The 16691-nt window shown below is 48.8% G+C and overlaps 4 protein-coding genes across 7 annotated transcripts; 1 reads left to right on the top strand and 3 right to left on the bottom strand.

The window, feature by feature from the left end:
• The first annotated feature begins 820 nt into the window (after window positions 1–820).
• On the top strand, window positions 821–6234 carry LOC108158771 (synaptojanin-1). The gene is made up of 4 exons (XM_017291398.2): window positions 821–898; window positions 1527–3094; window positions 3154–5421; window positions 5488–6234. The coding sequence occupies exons 2-3, from the start codon at window positions 1625–1627 to the stop codon at window positions 5401–5403; spliced, it is 3720 nt and encodes a 1239-aa protein (XP_017146887.2). The 5' UTR covers window positions 821–898; window positions 1527–1624; the 3' UTR covers window positions 5404–5421; window positions 5488–6234.
• A 9-nt stretch (window positions 6235–6243) lies between these two features.
• LOC117188062 (tetratricopeptide repeat protein 25-like) lies at window positions 6244–16619 on the bottom strand. Of its 4 annotated transcripts, none has more exons than XM_033391333.1 (6): window positions 16402–16619; window positions 16317–16351; window positions 16104–16213; window positions 15944–16025; window positions 14258–15878; window positions 6244–7006 (listed from the first exon to the last, which is right to left on the bottom strand). In XM_033391333.1, the coding sequence occupies exons 5-6, from the start codon at window positions 14384–14386 to the stop codon at window positions 6344–6346; spliced, it is 792 nt and encodes a 263-aa protein (XP_033247224.1). In that variant the 5' UTR covers window positions 14387–15878; window positions 15944–16025; window positions 16104–16213; window positions 16317–16351; window positions 16402–16619; the 3' UTR covers window positions 6244–6343. The 4 variants fall into 4 exon arrangements, with proteins under 4 accessions (XP_033247224.1, XP_033247223.1, XP_033247222.1 ...); XM_033391332.1 differs by having other exon boundaries at window positions 16293–16351; window positions 16402–16618; XM_033391334.1 differs by lacking the exons at window positions 6244–7006; window positions 15944–16025; window positions 16104–16213; window positions 16317–16351; window positions 16402–16619 and adding exons at window positions 11908–12015; window positions 12109–12885 and having other exon boundaries at window positions 14258–14329.
• On the bottom strand, window positions 8213–9296 carry LOC117188064. Its single transcript, XM_033391337.1, has 2 exons — window positions 8397–9296; window positions 8213–8303 (listed from the first exon to the last, which is right to left on the bottom strand). Exons 1-2 carry the CDS (start codon window positions 8955–8957, stop codon window positions 8247–8249), a joined length of 618 nt encoding a protein of 205 aa, XP_033247228.1. The 5' UTR covers window positions 8958–9296; the 3' UTR covers window positions 8213–8246.
• LOC117188063 lies at window positions 9493–10531 on the bottom strand. The gene is made up of 2 exons (XM_033391336.1): window positions 9694–10531; window positions 9493–9600 (listed from the first exon to the last, which is right to left on the bottom strand). The coding sequence occupies exons 1-2, from the start codon at window positions 10252–10254 to the stop codon at window positions 9544–9546; spliced, it is 618 nt and encodes a 205-aa protein (XP_033247227.1). The 5' UTR covers window positions 10255–10531; the 3' UTR covers window positions 9493–9543.
• Window positions 16620–16691: the final 72 nt, after the last annotated feature.

Raw genomic sequence — 16691 nt, 5'->3', positions numbered from 1 at the left:
GCGCGCAGACTACGAAAGTGAATGCGTAACCCTTATCTATGAGAATTCCGGTGGTTTTGACGTATTAAGATATCATTCTATTTTCCAGATAGTAAGTTCAAGCGAGCTGAACGTCGTAATACACCAGAAGCCATGTGTAAAGTTCGGTACGTTGGCAAGAATGGCCCTCTCGTCCCATAAATAAATGGCCTCGCCCTATCTCTAAGTGCCGGGCTTGCTGTAATCTCTGTCTGCAGTTGCATTTGCACTTGAAATTTGTCTGCCACCCTTTTAAAAATTGCGCCTATTCGATTGATTAAAATCGATATGTCGGTTGCTGCTGCAATCAATTGGAACGATTCCGTCTTACTTTTTTTTTGTTTTTCCTTTCTCGCTAAAACCTTGTTTTAGGCAAAGTCCAATAAAAGCAAGTATTTAAAATAAACCAATCAAGTAGAAAATTGATTCATTAATGGCCTAAAACTATGTGGGCAGAGCTAATGGTTTTAGTTAGGCAGCATTATTCAACGGAATAAAGAAATTGAACAATTGGAACGATTTTTCTCTTACGATTTATTACGTTTCATTTGTTTGACTTTTTTCGCTAAAACCTTCTTTTAAGCAAAATCCAATAAAAGCAAGTAATAAAAATAAGCCAGTTAAGTAGAAAATTGATTTGTTAATCGTATAAAACTAGGTGGGCATGGCTAAATGTTCTATATAGATGGCAATATTCGACGGAAGATCAAAAACAAGGAATATGTATAATATAACTTGAACTCGTCAGTATATTTACGGTATATTTTTAAAGAGACGGCATGTTTCGGTATATTTCTGACTGTCGGACTGTATATTTTATCAATAAGTCCGCGGTCGCACTGGCCCTAAATTCGCAAAAAAGAATTATTTATAAAAAAAGGTATAAACAATAGTCAAAGTGCCAAGAACCTTTATATACAAGTTCATATGAATGTCCGTGCGAAGGTGGGGTGAAGCTGTGAAAGTGTGCATATTGTCTAATTCCCAATTCAAAATAGTTTTTCCCAATGTGAAAAATCTATACAATGCCTCCACTCCACCCCCCCAAAAAAGTGTTTATCAGACGCACGCACACACTGCCGTAGGTCCACCGGGTCGAGACCCTGTGGGTGAGCTTGACTGCGTGGGAGTAAGCGGAAATATTGGAAAATTCTTGCAAAATTGTTCTCGTCTCGGTTTGTTTATACATCAAAGTTGTCTATTGATGTTTAGCAGGCCGCCTCGTCGTGGCTTTTATGACTCTCAAACGGGCAGAAATATGAAAATTAGTCTAGAACGATATTTCGATACCCTTGACTTTGAGGTCAATTAATTCATTTAAAATGCTAAGCAGTTGCATATACGAGTATGCACAGATGAAAAATGATTTAAATTCTAATTGCACACAAGCATATATGTACGTATATGCATTCACCAGCAAACTTGGCGAGAATGTCTAAATGCTCGAGAAAAGGGTATGGAAAAGTAAAGTACACCCACAATTAACAATTTCCCATTCACTTTTGCAGATGTCTTAGCCAAGTGTGGTTGGAAGAGCCCGAGAAACCAGAATCATTCCGAGAAAAGGATTAGATAATTCCAGAAAGACAGACAGATAGACATAGAGATGGCCATGTCAAAGGTGATTCGTGTGCTGGAAAAGTCCATAGCTCCGTCGCCGCACAGTGTACTGCTGGAGCATCGCCACAAGAGCGACAGCATCTTGTTCGAGTCACACGCTGTAGCTCTGCTGACGCAACAGGAAACGGACGTGATAAGGAAGCAGTACACGAAAGTCTGCGACGCCTACGGATGCTTGGGAGTCCTGCAGTTGAATGCTGGTGAGAGCACCGTGCTGTTCCTGGTGCTGGTGACCGGCTGCGTGTCCATGGGGAAGATCGGAGATGTGGAGATCTTTCGAATCACGCAGACGACCTTCGTGTCGCTGCAGAACGCGGCCCCCAATGAGGACAAGATTAGTGAGGTGCGCAAGCTGCTCAATTCCGGAACGTTCTACTTCGCCCACATCAATACCAGCGCCAGTGGAACGGCTGGCACCTACGGATCTATTTTCAGCAAGTTCGACATCACACTGTGCGCCCAGCGGCGGCAGCAGACCTCGGAGACGGACAACCGCTTCTTCTGGAACCGCATGATGCACATACACCTGATGCGTTTCGGCATTGACTGCCAGTCGTGGCTACTCCAGGCCATGTGTGGCTCCGTGGAGATTCGCACTGTCTACATAGGGGCCAAGAACGCCCGGGCAGCCATTATTTCCAGGCTGAGCTGTGAGCGGGCCGGCACCCGGTTCAACGTGCGCGGCACCAACGACGAGGGCTACGTGGCCAACTTTGTGGAGACGGAGCAGGTGATCTATGTGGATGGGGAGGTTACCAGCCATATCCAAACCAGGGGCTCAGTGCCACTCTTCTGGGAGCAGCCGGGTGTTCAGGTGGGATCGCACAAAGTCAAGCTATCTCGAGGCTTCGAGACATCCGCTGCCGCTTTCGATCGACACATGAGCATGATGAGGCAACGCTATGGCTATCAGACGATTGTGAATCTCCTGGGCAGCTCACTCATCGGCAGCAAAGAGGGCGAGGCCATGCTGAGCAATGAGTTCCAGCGGCACCACGGCATGTCCGCCCACAAGGATGTACCTCACGTGGTATTCGACTATCACCAGGAGTGCCGCGGCGGCAACTTCTCCGCTTTGGCCAAGCTGAAGGAACGAATTGTGGCCTGTGGGGCCAACTACGGTGTGTTCCATGCGTCCAATGGTCAGGTGGTCCGAGAGCAGTTTGGAGTTGTGCGCACCAATTGCCTGGACTGCCTAGATCGCACGAACTGTGTGCAGACCTACCTGGGCTTGGACATGCTCAACCTGCAGCTGGAATCGCTGAAGATGGGGGGCAAGCAGCACAACATTTCGCGTTTCGAAGAGATCTTCCGCCAGATGTGGATCAACAATGGCAACGAGGTGAGCAAGATCTACGCCGGTACGGGCGCCATTCAGGGTGGCTCCAAGCTGATGGATGGGGCCCGCTCGGCGGCCCGGACCATACAGAACAACCTTTTGGACAACTCCAAGCAGGTAAGTGTCTTCCATAAACTAGAGGAAAACTTATTAACAGCCACTGGAAATCATTTCAGGAAGCAATTGACGTTCTCCTGGTGGGCTCGACACTCAGCTCGGAGCTGGCTGATCGGGCACGGATCCTGCTGCCCTCCAACATGCTGCATGCCCCCACAACGGTGCTCAGGGAGCTGTGCAAGCGCTACACGGAGTACGTACACCCGCGCATGGCCCGGATCGCCGTAGGCACTTACAACGTGAATGGCGGAAAGCATTTTCGAAGCATTGTCTTCAAAGATTCCTTGGCAGACTGGCTGCTAGACTGCCACGCCATGGCTCGATCCAAAGCCCTTGTGGATGTGAACAATCCCTCTGAGCATGTCGATCATCCAGTAGACATCTATGCAATTGGCTTCGAGGAGATCGTGGACCTGAATGCCTCGAACATCATGGCAGCCAGCACGGACAACGCCAAGCAGTGGGCCGAGGAGCTGCAGAAGACCATCTCCCGGGACAACGACTATGTGCTGCTTACCTACCAACAGCTGGTGGGCGTCTGCCTGTACATATACATACGACCGGAGCATGCTCCCCACATCCGGGACGTGGCCATTGATTGTGTGAAGACGGGCCTGGGCGGGGCCACGGGAAACAAGGGAGCCTGCGCCATCAGATTCGTTCTCCACGGCACTTCAATGTGCTTTGTGTGCGCCCACTTTGCGGCCGGCCAGTCGCAGGTGGCGGAAAGGAACGCCGACTACGCTGAGATCACCAGGAAGCTGGCCTTTCCCATGGGCAGGACCCTTAAGTCACACGATTGGGTGTTCTGGTGCGGAGACTTCAACTACCGCATCGACATGGAGAAGGATGAGCTTAAGGAGTGTGTCCGCACCGGCGATCTCTCCACGGTCCTCGAGTTTGATCAGCTGCGGAAGGAGCAAGAGGCCGGCAACGTTTTCTCGGAGTTCCTGGAGGGGGAGATCGGTTTCGATCCGACCTACAAGTACGATCTCTTCAGCGACGACTACGACACGTCGGAAAAGCAGCGGGCGCCAGCCTGGACGGACAGGTGTCTCTGGCGCCGGAGGAAGGCTCTGGCCGAGGGCGACTTTCCCTCTTGGAATCCTGGCAAACTCATCCACTACGGACGCTCCGAGCTGAAGCAGAGTGATCATCGTCCCGTCATCGCCATCATTGATGCAGAGATTATGGAGATCGATCAGCAGCGCCGACGGACAGTCTTTGAGCAGGTCATCAGGGATCTGGGACCCCCAGATTCTACGATTGTGGTGCATGTCATGGAATCTTCGGTCGACGACGAGGGGCCCACCATCTATGACGAGAGCGTGATGTCTGCACTAATTGCCGAGCTGTCAAAGATGGGTGAGGTTACCCTTGTGCGCTATGTGGAGGACACCATGTGGGTGACCTTCCGAGACGGTGAGTCGGCCCTGAACGCCGCCGCCAAACGGAGCACACAAGTATGCGGCCTGGAGCTGGTCTTCGAGCTAAAGTCTTCTGACTGGCAGCACTTGGTGGACAGCGAGATCGAGCTATGCACCACAAACACCATTCCGCTGTGTGCTAATCCCACAGAGCAGGCCCAGCTGTTGCAAGTATCGCCGGAGGTTCCTCAGCGGCCCAAGCAGCCGCCGACGCGTCCTCCCGCTCGCCCGCCCATGCCCATGTCGCCAAAGAACTCGCCACGTCACATCCCGCATGTCGGGGTCATCAGCATTGTGCCCAAGCCGGCCAAGCCGCCGATGCCCCCCCAGCCCCTGATGCAAGCGCCCCTCCAGCCGATGCAAGCGCCTCCTCGACCGCCTGCCATGGACAACACACCCTCCTCCAAAACGCATTCCCCCACAGAGCTGGCCTCCGTCTGTTCATCGGGCTCATCTTCGGGCAAGGCATCGCCCACTGGCTCAGCAGTGGCCTCCGGTCCGCCCACTCCTCCGCGTCAAATGCAAAGCAAGCAAGCCACGCCCGTCTCTACGCCCTCAAGGCAGTTGCCGCCCTCGTCGTCTGCCGCAACCCCATCCTCGAAGCAGCCATCGCTGGAGATGCCGGACACCGCCTACGAGACCGCTAGCAATATATACGAGGAGATCCAAGACGACGTTCCCGCACCGCGCCACCCACCCCCGGCTGGACCGCCTCCAGTCATTGGCGGCGGCCCTGTGGACAGCCCTCGACGCCAGGCTGGAGCAGCTGGAGCACCGATGGGTCCCCCGCCACCGCTCCCGAATCGAGGTCGTGGTCCGCCACCGATACCAAATAGAAGCGGCAATGCACCGCCGCTGCCAACGCGACCCACTAACAACTAGGCGGAATAGGCCCATGGGGTGAGTTCGAAACTGGTAGTCCTTATTCTCCCTGATCCTCTAATCAGTGTTATTTTTACCCCACAGCTCGCAATCTTACATTCCGCATTTCTGTATTTAACGTTGGAATCGCGTACCGAAATATAATCGAATATATTAACAAACTTGTATAGAGAGAGCGAAGGAGCCACACAACATTACATAGATGAATCTCTGTTTGCGCACGTATCCTGCACACTACCTACTTAAGTTATTTGCTTATTTCGATAGCCTCTAGCCAGAATCAAAACTAAACGAGACTAAATTACGTACCCGTAGAACGTTGCATGTTAGCCCTTTGTTGGATGAGAATATCACTTTTTATGCATGTTTACCGCTGGCCAGACGTACTCACCCCGGTGCACCAATACGCCAAGGATCGCAAGGAACAAAGCCTGAGCTACTTAAGTGGAATTACTCGGCATAAACTTATCATTTAAATCAACTATATACTATATAGCCGTACTAGTCAATTTATGAAATTAAACGAGTACCATTGTTAGGCAGCAGTCGGGCCACGATCGCAATACAATCTGAATGATGATATACCGTACCTATTTATTCCTCACTCGCAAGCTGCTGTTGGCTAACATGTTGATTAATTATATATAGTTTCAATCGCGGATGGGCCTTCCATCGCACTTGAGTTCGACTTGACTACTCGTACAATATATGAAGAAATACAATATCAAAGAAATTGGGCGTTTGCAATTGCTCTGTTCAAATGTTGATGTTACGCATAAGATTAATCCCCGATCGAATGGCAAGCATACAAATATACTATTAAATAAATTATGTACAATATAATTTACATCTTGCTCCGGTTTATTGCAGTCCACGAATCAAACACAACGCAAATGGAAACAAAAACTTAACACTCCACTGGCCATTCCTGTCGGTCCAATTAGAACCACTTGGGCATCGCATCGTTGGGCAGGTTCTTGTGGTTGGGAAGAGCCGTGCATTGCCGCTGCTGTCGCCAGAACTCTTGTCGTTTGTGGAGGAACTCGACCGCCTCCTTGGCAAACGTGGATATGTTCTCCGTATTGGTGTCGGCGCGTACCAGGTCCGGATGTAGCAACAGCTTCTCCAGATACTCTTTGTCCACGCATAGCTCTCCCAGGAGCTTCCGAGCATTGCGGCGCTCCAGGTCCGCCTTAGTGGGCTTCTGACGCGTCGTCTGCGGACGGGCACTGTTAAGCATCTGCGACTTTGACAGATTGTCGTCGGATTTGCGCGACTTGCCGCTCTTTGGGGCGGACGGAGGTGCACGCGGCTTGGTGCCGATGGTGTTCTCGATGGCTTCTTGGGTCTTTTGCACGCCCAGTCGGAAGGATGCCAGCTCGGGGCGCGCGCGTAGTCCGCGGTGGAAGAACATGAGGCTCTGCTCGAACTGGCCCAAGTAGTAGAGCGACTCCGCCTTTTGGTAGATGGCTCGTATATTGTTCTTCTCCTCTCCGATGGCTGTCTCCGCGTCCTGCAGTGCCTTGGAGGCTTCGCCCAGCAGCAGATAGCACTTACTGCGCGATATCAAGGCATTGATGTCCGTGCTGTTCAGCTCCAGAGCCTGAAAAACAGAGGAACCGACCATTAGAAACGGAAAACCAGAAATAGGAATGCGGAGTGGCAGTGTCAATGGGAGGATGTTTCAAGGAAAGACCTTGCAGAAGAAGTGGATGGCATTCTCGGGATTGGCATTCTTGATCTCCTTGAGCCCCAGAGCTATGACCGAACTTATGTCTGCCTCGTCGGGTATGAGTAGCGCCTCGTTGCGGTCCTGCTTCTGTTTGATCTGCAGACTCTGTTTGATGTCGAAAGCCCCGGCGCTAACGGCAGCCGCTCGATCCTTGTCCGTGTAGAAGTCCACGAAGTTCTCCTTGGGCTTCTTCTTCTTGGCGATCTGCTCCTCGATGCGTTTTCGGGCCGCCCGTAGCTCTGCCTCGATGCGGTTGCCACGCTTGCCTCCGGCACCGTCGCCACCGTCTTCAGCCTGCTTGCCACGCCCCGCACGATCGCCCGACGACCTGCGTCCGCCGCGCGACTCGCGGCGATCCCATATGGGCGGCTTGTGGGAGCTGCGACTTCCGCGACCCTTTGACCTTTTGTGCGACTCGTCCAAGGACTCCTCGTCTGCATTGGCGCCCGTCCGGATGAAGCTCTGCAGAAGCTCCTGCTCCTTGTCCACGGCGAGGATGTTGTTCAGCACGCTCGACATTTCCATAGAGCTTCTCCCAGTAGTTACAATCAGGGCCAAAAGTTGGTGTGAAAATCTGACACCTTCCTATGACAGCGCCAAACAAACGGTAATTGATTCGCCCGTTGAACTGTTGCCAGGGAAACGGAAACTGGCGCCTTTGATGGGTCAACAATCGATACCAAATAACAATCAAGGAACAGCTTTTGAAAAGCTTTGAGTGTCGGCAGGTGGCGTTTGATGCTGTGTATAAGGTGTGTGTCGTGTCATGTAGAAATGCCCTTTTTTTAAATATATTAAAAACTACACTTTTAAAACTCCGCCAATCTTATAAAAAGAATATACTGCCTCAATAAAATTATAAATTAACGAGGGGGAACGTTGTGAGTTGCTGCGGAGACCGCAACTCTACATTTATACCCGATACTTAGTCAGTATGGCTCTCCTCCGGCAGACGCCGCTAATATTAACCACGACACGACAAAGAGAGAGACAGAAAATCAGTCTGAGCTTGTCGTCGGGCGCTGCGTGGCCACTGCAAATTGATTTCTTGCTTTTGGCTACAAAAATGATCCGATCTGATCCAGATTCAGCCATCTGATAGATATGGTCATTATCTATGATTCTGCGATATCAAGGAATTGATGTCCGTGCTGTTCAGCTCCAGAGCCTGAAAAACAGAGGGACCGACCATTAGAAACGGAAAACCAGAAATAGGAATGCGGAGTGGCAGTGTCAATGGGAGGATGTTTCAAGGAAAGACCTTGCAGAAGAAGTGGATGGCATTCTCGGGATTGGCATTCTTGATCTCCTTGAGCCCCAGAGCTATGACCGAACTTATGTCTGCCTCGTCGGGTATGAGTAGCGCCTCGTTGCGGTCCTGCTTCTGTTTGATCTGCAGACTCTGTTTGATGTCGAAAGCCCCGGCGCTAACGGCAGCCGCTCGATCCTTGTCCGTGTAGAAGTCCACGAAGTTCTCCTTGGGCTTCTTCTTCTTGGCGATCTGCTCCTCGATGCGTTTTCGGGCCGCCCGTAGCTCTGCCTCGATGCGGTTGCCGCGCTTGCCTCCGGCACCGTCGCCACCGTCTTCAGCCTGCTTGCCACGCCCCGCACGATCGCCCGACGACCTGCGTCCGCCGCGCGACTCGCGGCGATCCCATATGGGCGGCTTGTGGGAGCTGCGACTTCCGCGACCCTTTGACCTTTTGTGCGACTCGTCCAAGGACTCCTCGTCTGCATTGGCGCCCGTCCGGATGAAGCTCTGCAGAAGCTCCTGCTCCTTGTCCACGGCGAGGATGTTGTTCAGCACGCTCGACGTTTCCATAGAGCTTCTCCCAGTAGTTACAATCAGGGCCAAAAGTTGGTGTGAAAATCTGACACCTTCCTATGACAGCGCCAAACAAACGGTAATTGATTCGCCCGTTGAACTGTTGCCAGGGAAACGGAAACTGGCGCCTTTGATGGGTCAACAATCAATACCAAATAACAATCAAGGAACAGCTTTTGAAAAGCTTTGAGTGTCGGCAGGTGGCGCTCGATGCTGTGTATAAGGTGTGTGTCGTGTCATGTAGAAATGCCCTTTTTTTAAATATATTAAAAACTGCACTTTTAAAACTACGCCAATCTTATAAAAAGAATATACTGCCTCAATGAAATTATAAATTAACGAGGGGGAATGTTGTGAGTTGCTGCGGAGACCGCAACTCTACATTTATACCCGATACTTAGGCAGTATGGCTCTCCTCCGGCAGACGCCGCTAATATTAACCACGACACGACAAAGAGAGAGACAGAAAATCAGTCTGAGCTTGTCGTCGGGCGCTGCGTGGCCACTGCAAATTGATTTCTTGCTTTTGGCTACAAAAATGATCCGATCTGATCCAGATTCAGCCATCTGATAGATATGGTCATTATCTATGATTCTGCGATATCAAGGCATTGATGTCCGTGCTGTTCAGCTCCAGAGCCTGAAAAACAGAGGGACCGACCATTAGAAACGGAAAACCAGAAATAGGAATGCGGAGTGGCAGTGTCAATGGGAGGATGTTTCAAGGAAAGACCTTGCAGAAGAAGTGGATGGCATTCTCGGGATTGGCATTCTTGATCTCCTTGAGCCCCAGAGCTATGACCGAGCTTATGTCTGCCTCGTCGGGTATGAGTAGCGCCTCGTTGCGGTCCTGCTTCTGTTTGATCTGCAGACTCTGTTTGATGTCGAAAGCCCCGGCGCTAACGGCAGCCGCTCGATCCTTGTCCGTGTAGAAGTCCACGAAGTTCTCCTTGGGCTTCTTCTTCTTGGCGATCTGCTCCTCGATGCGTTTTCGGGCCGCCCGTAGCTCTGCCTCGATGCGGTTGCCACGCTTGCCTCCGGCACCGTCGCCACCGTCTTCAGCCTGCTTGGCACGGCCCTCACGATCGCCCGACGACCTGCGTCCGCCGCGCGACTCGCGGCGATCCCATATGGGCGGCTTGTGGGAGCTGCGACTTCCGCGACCCTTTGACCTTTTGTGCGACTCGTCCAAGGACTCCTCGTCTGCATTGGCGCCCGTCCGGATGAAGCTCTGCAGAAGCTCCTGCTCCTTGTCCACGGCGAGGATGTTGTTCAGCACGCTCGACATTTCCATAGAGCTTCTCCCAGTAGTTACAATCAGGGCCAAAAGTTGGTGTGAAAATCTGACACCTTCCTATGACAGCGCCAAACAAACGGTAATTGATTCGCCCGTTGAACTGTTGCCAGGCAAACGGAAACTGGCGCCTTTGATGGGTCAACAATCGATACCAAATAACAATCAAGGAACAGCTTTTGAAAAGCTTTGAGTGTCGGCAGGTGGCGCTCGATGCTGTGTATAAGGTGTGTGTCGTGTCATGTAGAAATGCCCTTTTTTTAAATATATTAAAAACTACTTTTTTAAAACTACGCCAATCTTATAAAAAGAATATACTGCCTCAATGAAATTATAAATTAACGAGGGGGAACGTTGTGAGTTGCTGCGGAGACCGCAACTCTACATTTATACCCGATACTTAGTCAGTATGGCTCTCCTCCGGCAGACGCCGCTAATATTAACCACGACACGACAAAGAGAGAGACAGAAAATCAGTCTGAGCTTGTCGTCGGGCGCTGCGTGGCCACTGCAAATTGATTTCTTGCTTTTGGCTACAAAAATGATCCGATCTGATCCAGATTCAGCCATCTGATAGATATGGTCATTATCTATGATTCTGCGTTTTTAGTTTTCTCGAATGTGCAATATTGTGGATGCAAAATATTTTCGTCCTTTGTGGGGGCGGAAGGGGGTGGGGTGAAGTTCTGAGATATACGTTTTATAGTGAGATCTAACAGAAGTGCGGATACCAAATTTGGTTACTCTAGCCTTAATAGTCTCTGAGATTTGAGGATGCCCCAGATTTTCGTCCTTTGCGGGGGCGGAAGGGGGTGTGGCGAAATTTGGACACGAAACGGTCAAGGTCCGATATCACAGGAGTGTGGCTACCAAATTTGGTTGCTCTGGCTCTTATAGGTTCTAAGATCCTTGAACTCATATTTTGCAATTGGCAAAACCGACCATGAAACCTGTGTGTTAGAGAGAGACAGAGCGAGAAAGAATGAAATTGTTTTCTTGATTCTGGCTATAATAATTATACGATCTGGTTGAGATTTTACACTCTAGAACATATAGTCATTTTCTACGATTCTTTGTTTTTGGTTTTATCGTATCTTTAAAAATGTGGATGCCACAGATTTTCGTCCTTTGTGGGGGCGGAAGTGGGCGGGGCGAAGTTTTGAAATATTTTTGTAGCAGTGACATATCACAGAAGTCTGGATCCAAAACATCGTTGCTCTAGCTCTTATAGTCTTTGAGCACTAGGCGCTGAAGGGGACGGACAGACGGACGTACGGACAGACGGACAGACAGACAGGGCTCAATCGACTCGGCTATTGATGCTGATCAAGAATATATATACTTTATGGGGTCGGAAACGATTCCTTCTGGACGTTACACACATCCACTTTTACCACAAATCTAATATACCCCAATACTCATTTTGAGTATCGGGTATAATCAATGAAATTATAAATTAACGAGGGGGAACGTTGTGAGTTGCTGCGGACACCGCAACTCTACGGTTATACCCGATACTTAGTCAGTATGGCTCTCCTCCGGCAGACGCCGTTAATATTAACCACGACACGACAAAGAGAGAGACAGAAAATCAGTCTGAGCTTGTCGTCGGGCGCTGCGTGGCCACTGCAAATTGATTTCTTGCTTTTGGCTACAAAAATGATCCGATCTGATCCAGATTCAGCCATCTGATAGATATGGTCATTATCTATGATTCTGCGATATCAAGGCATTGATGTCCGTGCTGTTCAGCTCCAGAGCCTGAAAAACAGAGGGACCGACCATTAGAAACGGAAAACCAGAAATAGGAATGCGGAGTGGCAGTGTCAATGGGAGGATGTTGCAAGGAAAGACCTTGCAGAAGAAGTGGATGGCATTCTCGGGATTGGCATTCTTGATCTCCTTGAGCCCCAGAGCTATGACCGAGCTTATGTCTGCCTCGTCGGGTATGAGTAGCGCCTCGTTGCGGTCCTGCTTCTGTTTGATCTGCAGACTCTGTTTGATGTCGAAAGCCCCGGCGCTAACGGCAGCCGCTCGATCCTTGTCCGTGTAGAAGTCCACGAAGTTCTCCTTGGGCTTCTTCTTCTTGGCGATCTGCTCCTCGATGCGTTTTCGGGCCGCCCGTAGCTCTGCCTCGATGCGGTTGCCGCGCTTGCCTCCGGCACCGTCGCCACCGTCTTCAGCCTGCTTGCCACGCCCCGCACGATCGCCCGACGACCTGCGTCCGCCGCGCGACTCGCGGCGATCCCATATGGGCGGCTTGTGGGAGCTGCGACTTCCGCGACCCTTTGACCTTTTGTGCGACTCGTCCAAGGACTCCTCGTCTGCATTGGCGCCCGTCCGGATGAAGCTCTGCAGAAGCTCCTGCTCCTTGTCCACGGCGAGGATGTTGTTCAGCACGCTCGACATTTCCATAGAGCTTCTCCCAGTAGTTACAATCAGGGCCAAAAGTTGGTGTGAAAATCTGACACCTTCCTATGACAGCGCCAAACAAACGGTAATTGATTCGCCCGTTGAACTGTTGCCAGGGAAACGGAAACTGGCGCCTTTGATGGGTCAACAATCGATACCAAATAACAATCAAGGAACAGCTTTTGAAAAGCTTTGAGTGTCGGCAGGTGGCGCTCGATGCTGTGTATAAGGTGTGTGTCGTGTCATGTAGAAATGCCCTTTTTTTAAATATATTAAAAACTACACTTTTAAAACTACGCCAATCTTATAAAAAGAATATACTGCCTCAATGAAATTATAAATTAACGAGGGGGAATGTTGTGAGTTGCTGCGGAGACCGCAACTCTACATTTATACCCGATACTTAGGCAGTATGGCTCTCCTCCGGCAGACGCCGCTAATATTAACCACGACACGACAAAGAGAGAGACAGAAAATCAGTCTGAGCTTGTCGTCGGGCGCTGCGTGGCCACTGCAAATTGATTTCTTGCTTTTGGCTACAAAAATGATCCGATCTGATCCAGATTCAGCCATCTGATAGATATGGTCATTATCTATGATTCTGCGTTTTTAGTTTTCTCGAATGTGCAATATTGTGGATGCAACATATTTTCGTCCTTTGTGGGGGCGGAAGGGGGTGGGGCGAAGTTCTGAGATATACGTTTTATAGTGAGATCTAACAGAAGTGCGGATACCAAATTTGGTTACTCTAGCCTTAATAGTCTCTGAGATTTGAGGATGCCCCAGATTTTCGTCCTTTGCGGGGGCGGAAGGGGGTGTGGCGAAATTTGGACACGAAACGGTCAAGGTCCGATATCACAGGAGTGTGGATACCAAATTTGGTTGCTCTGGCTCTTATAGGTTCTAAGATCCTTGAACTCATATTTTGCAATTGGCAAAACCGACCATGAAACCTGTCTGTTAGAGAGAGACAGAGCGAGAAAGAATGAAATTGTTTTCTTGATTCTGGCTATGATAATTAAACGATCTGGTTGAGATTTTACACTCTAGAACACATAGTCATCCACTACGATTCTGCGTTTTTGGTTTTATCGTATCTTTAAAAATGTGGATGCCACAGATTTTCGTTCTTTGTGGGGGCGGAAGTGGGCGGGGCGAAGTTTTGAAATATTTTTTTAGCAGTGACATATCACAGAAGTCTGGATCCAAAACATCGTTGCTCTAGCTCTTATAGTCTTTGAGCACTAGGCGCTGAAGGGGACGGACAGACGGACGGACGGACAGACGGACAGACAGACAGGGCTCAATCGACTCGGCTATTGATGCTGATCAAGAATATATATACTTTATGGGGTCGGAAACGATTCCTTCTGGACATTACACACATCCACTTTTACCACAAATCTAATATACCCCAATACTCATTTTGAGTATCGGGTATAAAAATTAATTATACACCGGCCAACGTTCCTATGTATTATTATATTTAATTTTTCGACGGTATCGGTGTACTGTAAATTCTGAATTCTGTATGCACTGTAAGTTCTTAATTTTTGGATCTTTAATAGGACCTGACTCTCTAAAGACTCACCTGATTGTAGCCGAACAAAGCCTTATCATATTCGCGAACTTTCATGTGGTTATTGGACTGATCACAGAGCAGCTTGATGGTGGTCTCGATCTCCTCGATAGTGTCCACCTTCTGCTTCTTCCGCGGCATTCTGCTATGTTACGTGTAATCCTGATGGCTAAATGGTAACTCCTTGGACGCGAGACCCAGTCGCAGACTTTTAAGGTAGTACTCGGTTCAGCAGGCCGGTCCTATCCGGCGGACGTCCGTTCGCAGCACTCGTTGCTGGCAAACTGAGTTGTTTCACCTTCGCCTCATATTTACTTGGCCTGTGGCTTGTCTATGGCCCGACTCCTACGGCTCCTCTTGCTCCTTCACCACCTTCCCCCTGTTGCTGATAGTTATGGCAGCCTTTGGGCTCTTCTTTGGTCTGTATGTTAGTTTGCATGCGCTGACAACCCGCAATAAACTTCAATAAAGTTACATTATTAATATCTCAGGAAACCCGTGCTCTAGGGGCAAGAGGGTCGGAGCAGCGAACGGATTAATTAATTGCACTTGATTGAAATTAAAGCTCGATCCGCGAATAGCTTTAACCAGTTCGAGACAAAGTCACGCACAGTCGGAGTCGTGCAGCAAAACGCCAAATGAGTTTTGAAAGGGGGCGGCTGCCGGAACAAACCCAATTAGAAGCAAGCTGATAAGAGCGGGGCCACAAAGCCGAAGCCTCGACCTGGGCAATCAATATGCAGCAGGGAGGGGGGGGGTGTGTGTGGGGGGTGGCAGAGAATGGGGCTAGACGAAACAGATTTTGGAAGGGCTCTATCCCTGAGCTACTGTCTGCCACTGTCTCTGTCTTTGCTGCTGCCACGGCATTCACTTGTTAAGAACATTCATTTCGACATATTTATGAAACCAAGCAAATTGCCATTAATTTTCTTGTATGGTTTTTAGAGTAAATAAATAAGTCTGATGTCGGAGCAGGTCGAGTCGGGTCTTGCGTGCTCCTGCCTCATTTTGACTGTGGCAGCAACCTTCGCGGTGGCGTGGCAAAACAATTTCATTTCCCCGCCCCCCAATGATGACGAGAATGCCTTAATGCCCGAGACATTTTGTGGCCTATCCCCAAAACCAGCCCCTGCCCCGAACTGACTGATTGCCGTTCCGGTTACGACGTTGCAGACATGACGTTAGAAATTATGATATTTGCATTTGTTCAAGTTGCCCCGAAGTTATCCTTGTGGATGTCGCCGGAATGGGCAGGGGGTATGTCGGTTTGTCCTTAATACCGATTTGCGTTTACGACAACTCCAATTCTTATGATGATAATCGCATCAATTGATGACCTGATTGATGGCCCATGCAAACGTAGATCAGACCTCACCTGTTGAATGGAATCCAATCAAGAATGAACGGCTCATTCTTGAAGCAATGAATAATATTGAATTTTTAGTTTATTAGATCAACATATCTACATGAGATCGACTTTTGTAAGGGCGACGTGAACGATTCCGTTTCTTATGTCGGAACTAAGACGGTGGGCAGGGAAAAATAAAATAAATTCGCACACGCGCACTTCCAAAATTGCATCACATCCCTTTGTAATACCTGCACACCCTGAATAAACATATGAGATGCACAACTGAAACCAACAGAAACAGGGTATCAATATATATCCGCCTGATCCAATGACAATGTGACACTTACTTGGCAATATTATCGTTATAACCGAAGCCCATGGCAGAATATGGCTCATAGATTTCCCTATACGGAACCAAGTTTTTGATTGCTGCGAAGTAAAACCAATGATATATCAAGGGGAATACTGAGAATCCGATGAACTTTGGACTGTAGGATTTGAACTTACCAAGAACAATCCCAAAAGTATGAATATCCCAGAGAATATGTGCAATATGGTAAATATAAGATATAAAATATTCGCGATAACTAGTAAAGTGCTTCTACCCTTACTAGTATCTGTATGTAAATAGACAAATTTCCGATCCAATCGGCTTACTCTTTCTCGCTCACTCCGCATTTATTAGCCATTACTCACCCCACCCATCATTATAGCTTTTACCTTGTATTACAGGTTTTTTCAATTCATTGTCTAAACTGAAGATTGTTGATATTAATATAAGTAAACCAGTGGCTACGTTCCATACTCCAAAGAAAATGCACCATATTCTATCAGGATAACAATCGAAAGACCCACAATTGCAAATCAAACACATTTTAAACTAGAAATTTTAATTCGAAAAAATGAGAAAAGTATTATTTTCCAAAACAATAAATAAATTTGAAATTTAGCTCAATTTTTAGAACTGATTTTTTGTGACTGAGCACAATGAACAATTCCCGACTTATTTCTGAACGTTCACTATGATTAACAATTTACAAGGAGTTCTCAGCTGAAACAAATATTATGATGTTTTCGTATGAGTAATCTAAATTG

This window comes from Drosophila miranda, chromosome 3 (assembly GCF_003369915.1).
Source record: "Drosophila miranda strain MSH22 chromosome 3, D.miranda_PacBio2.1, whole genome shotgun sequence".
NCBI lineage: Eukaryota > Metazoa > Arthropoda > Insecta > Diptera > Drosophilidae > Drosophila > Drosophila miranda.
Note: the sequence above shows the minus strand (reverse complement) of the source record. Positions and strands in the feature narration are given on the sequence as shown.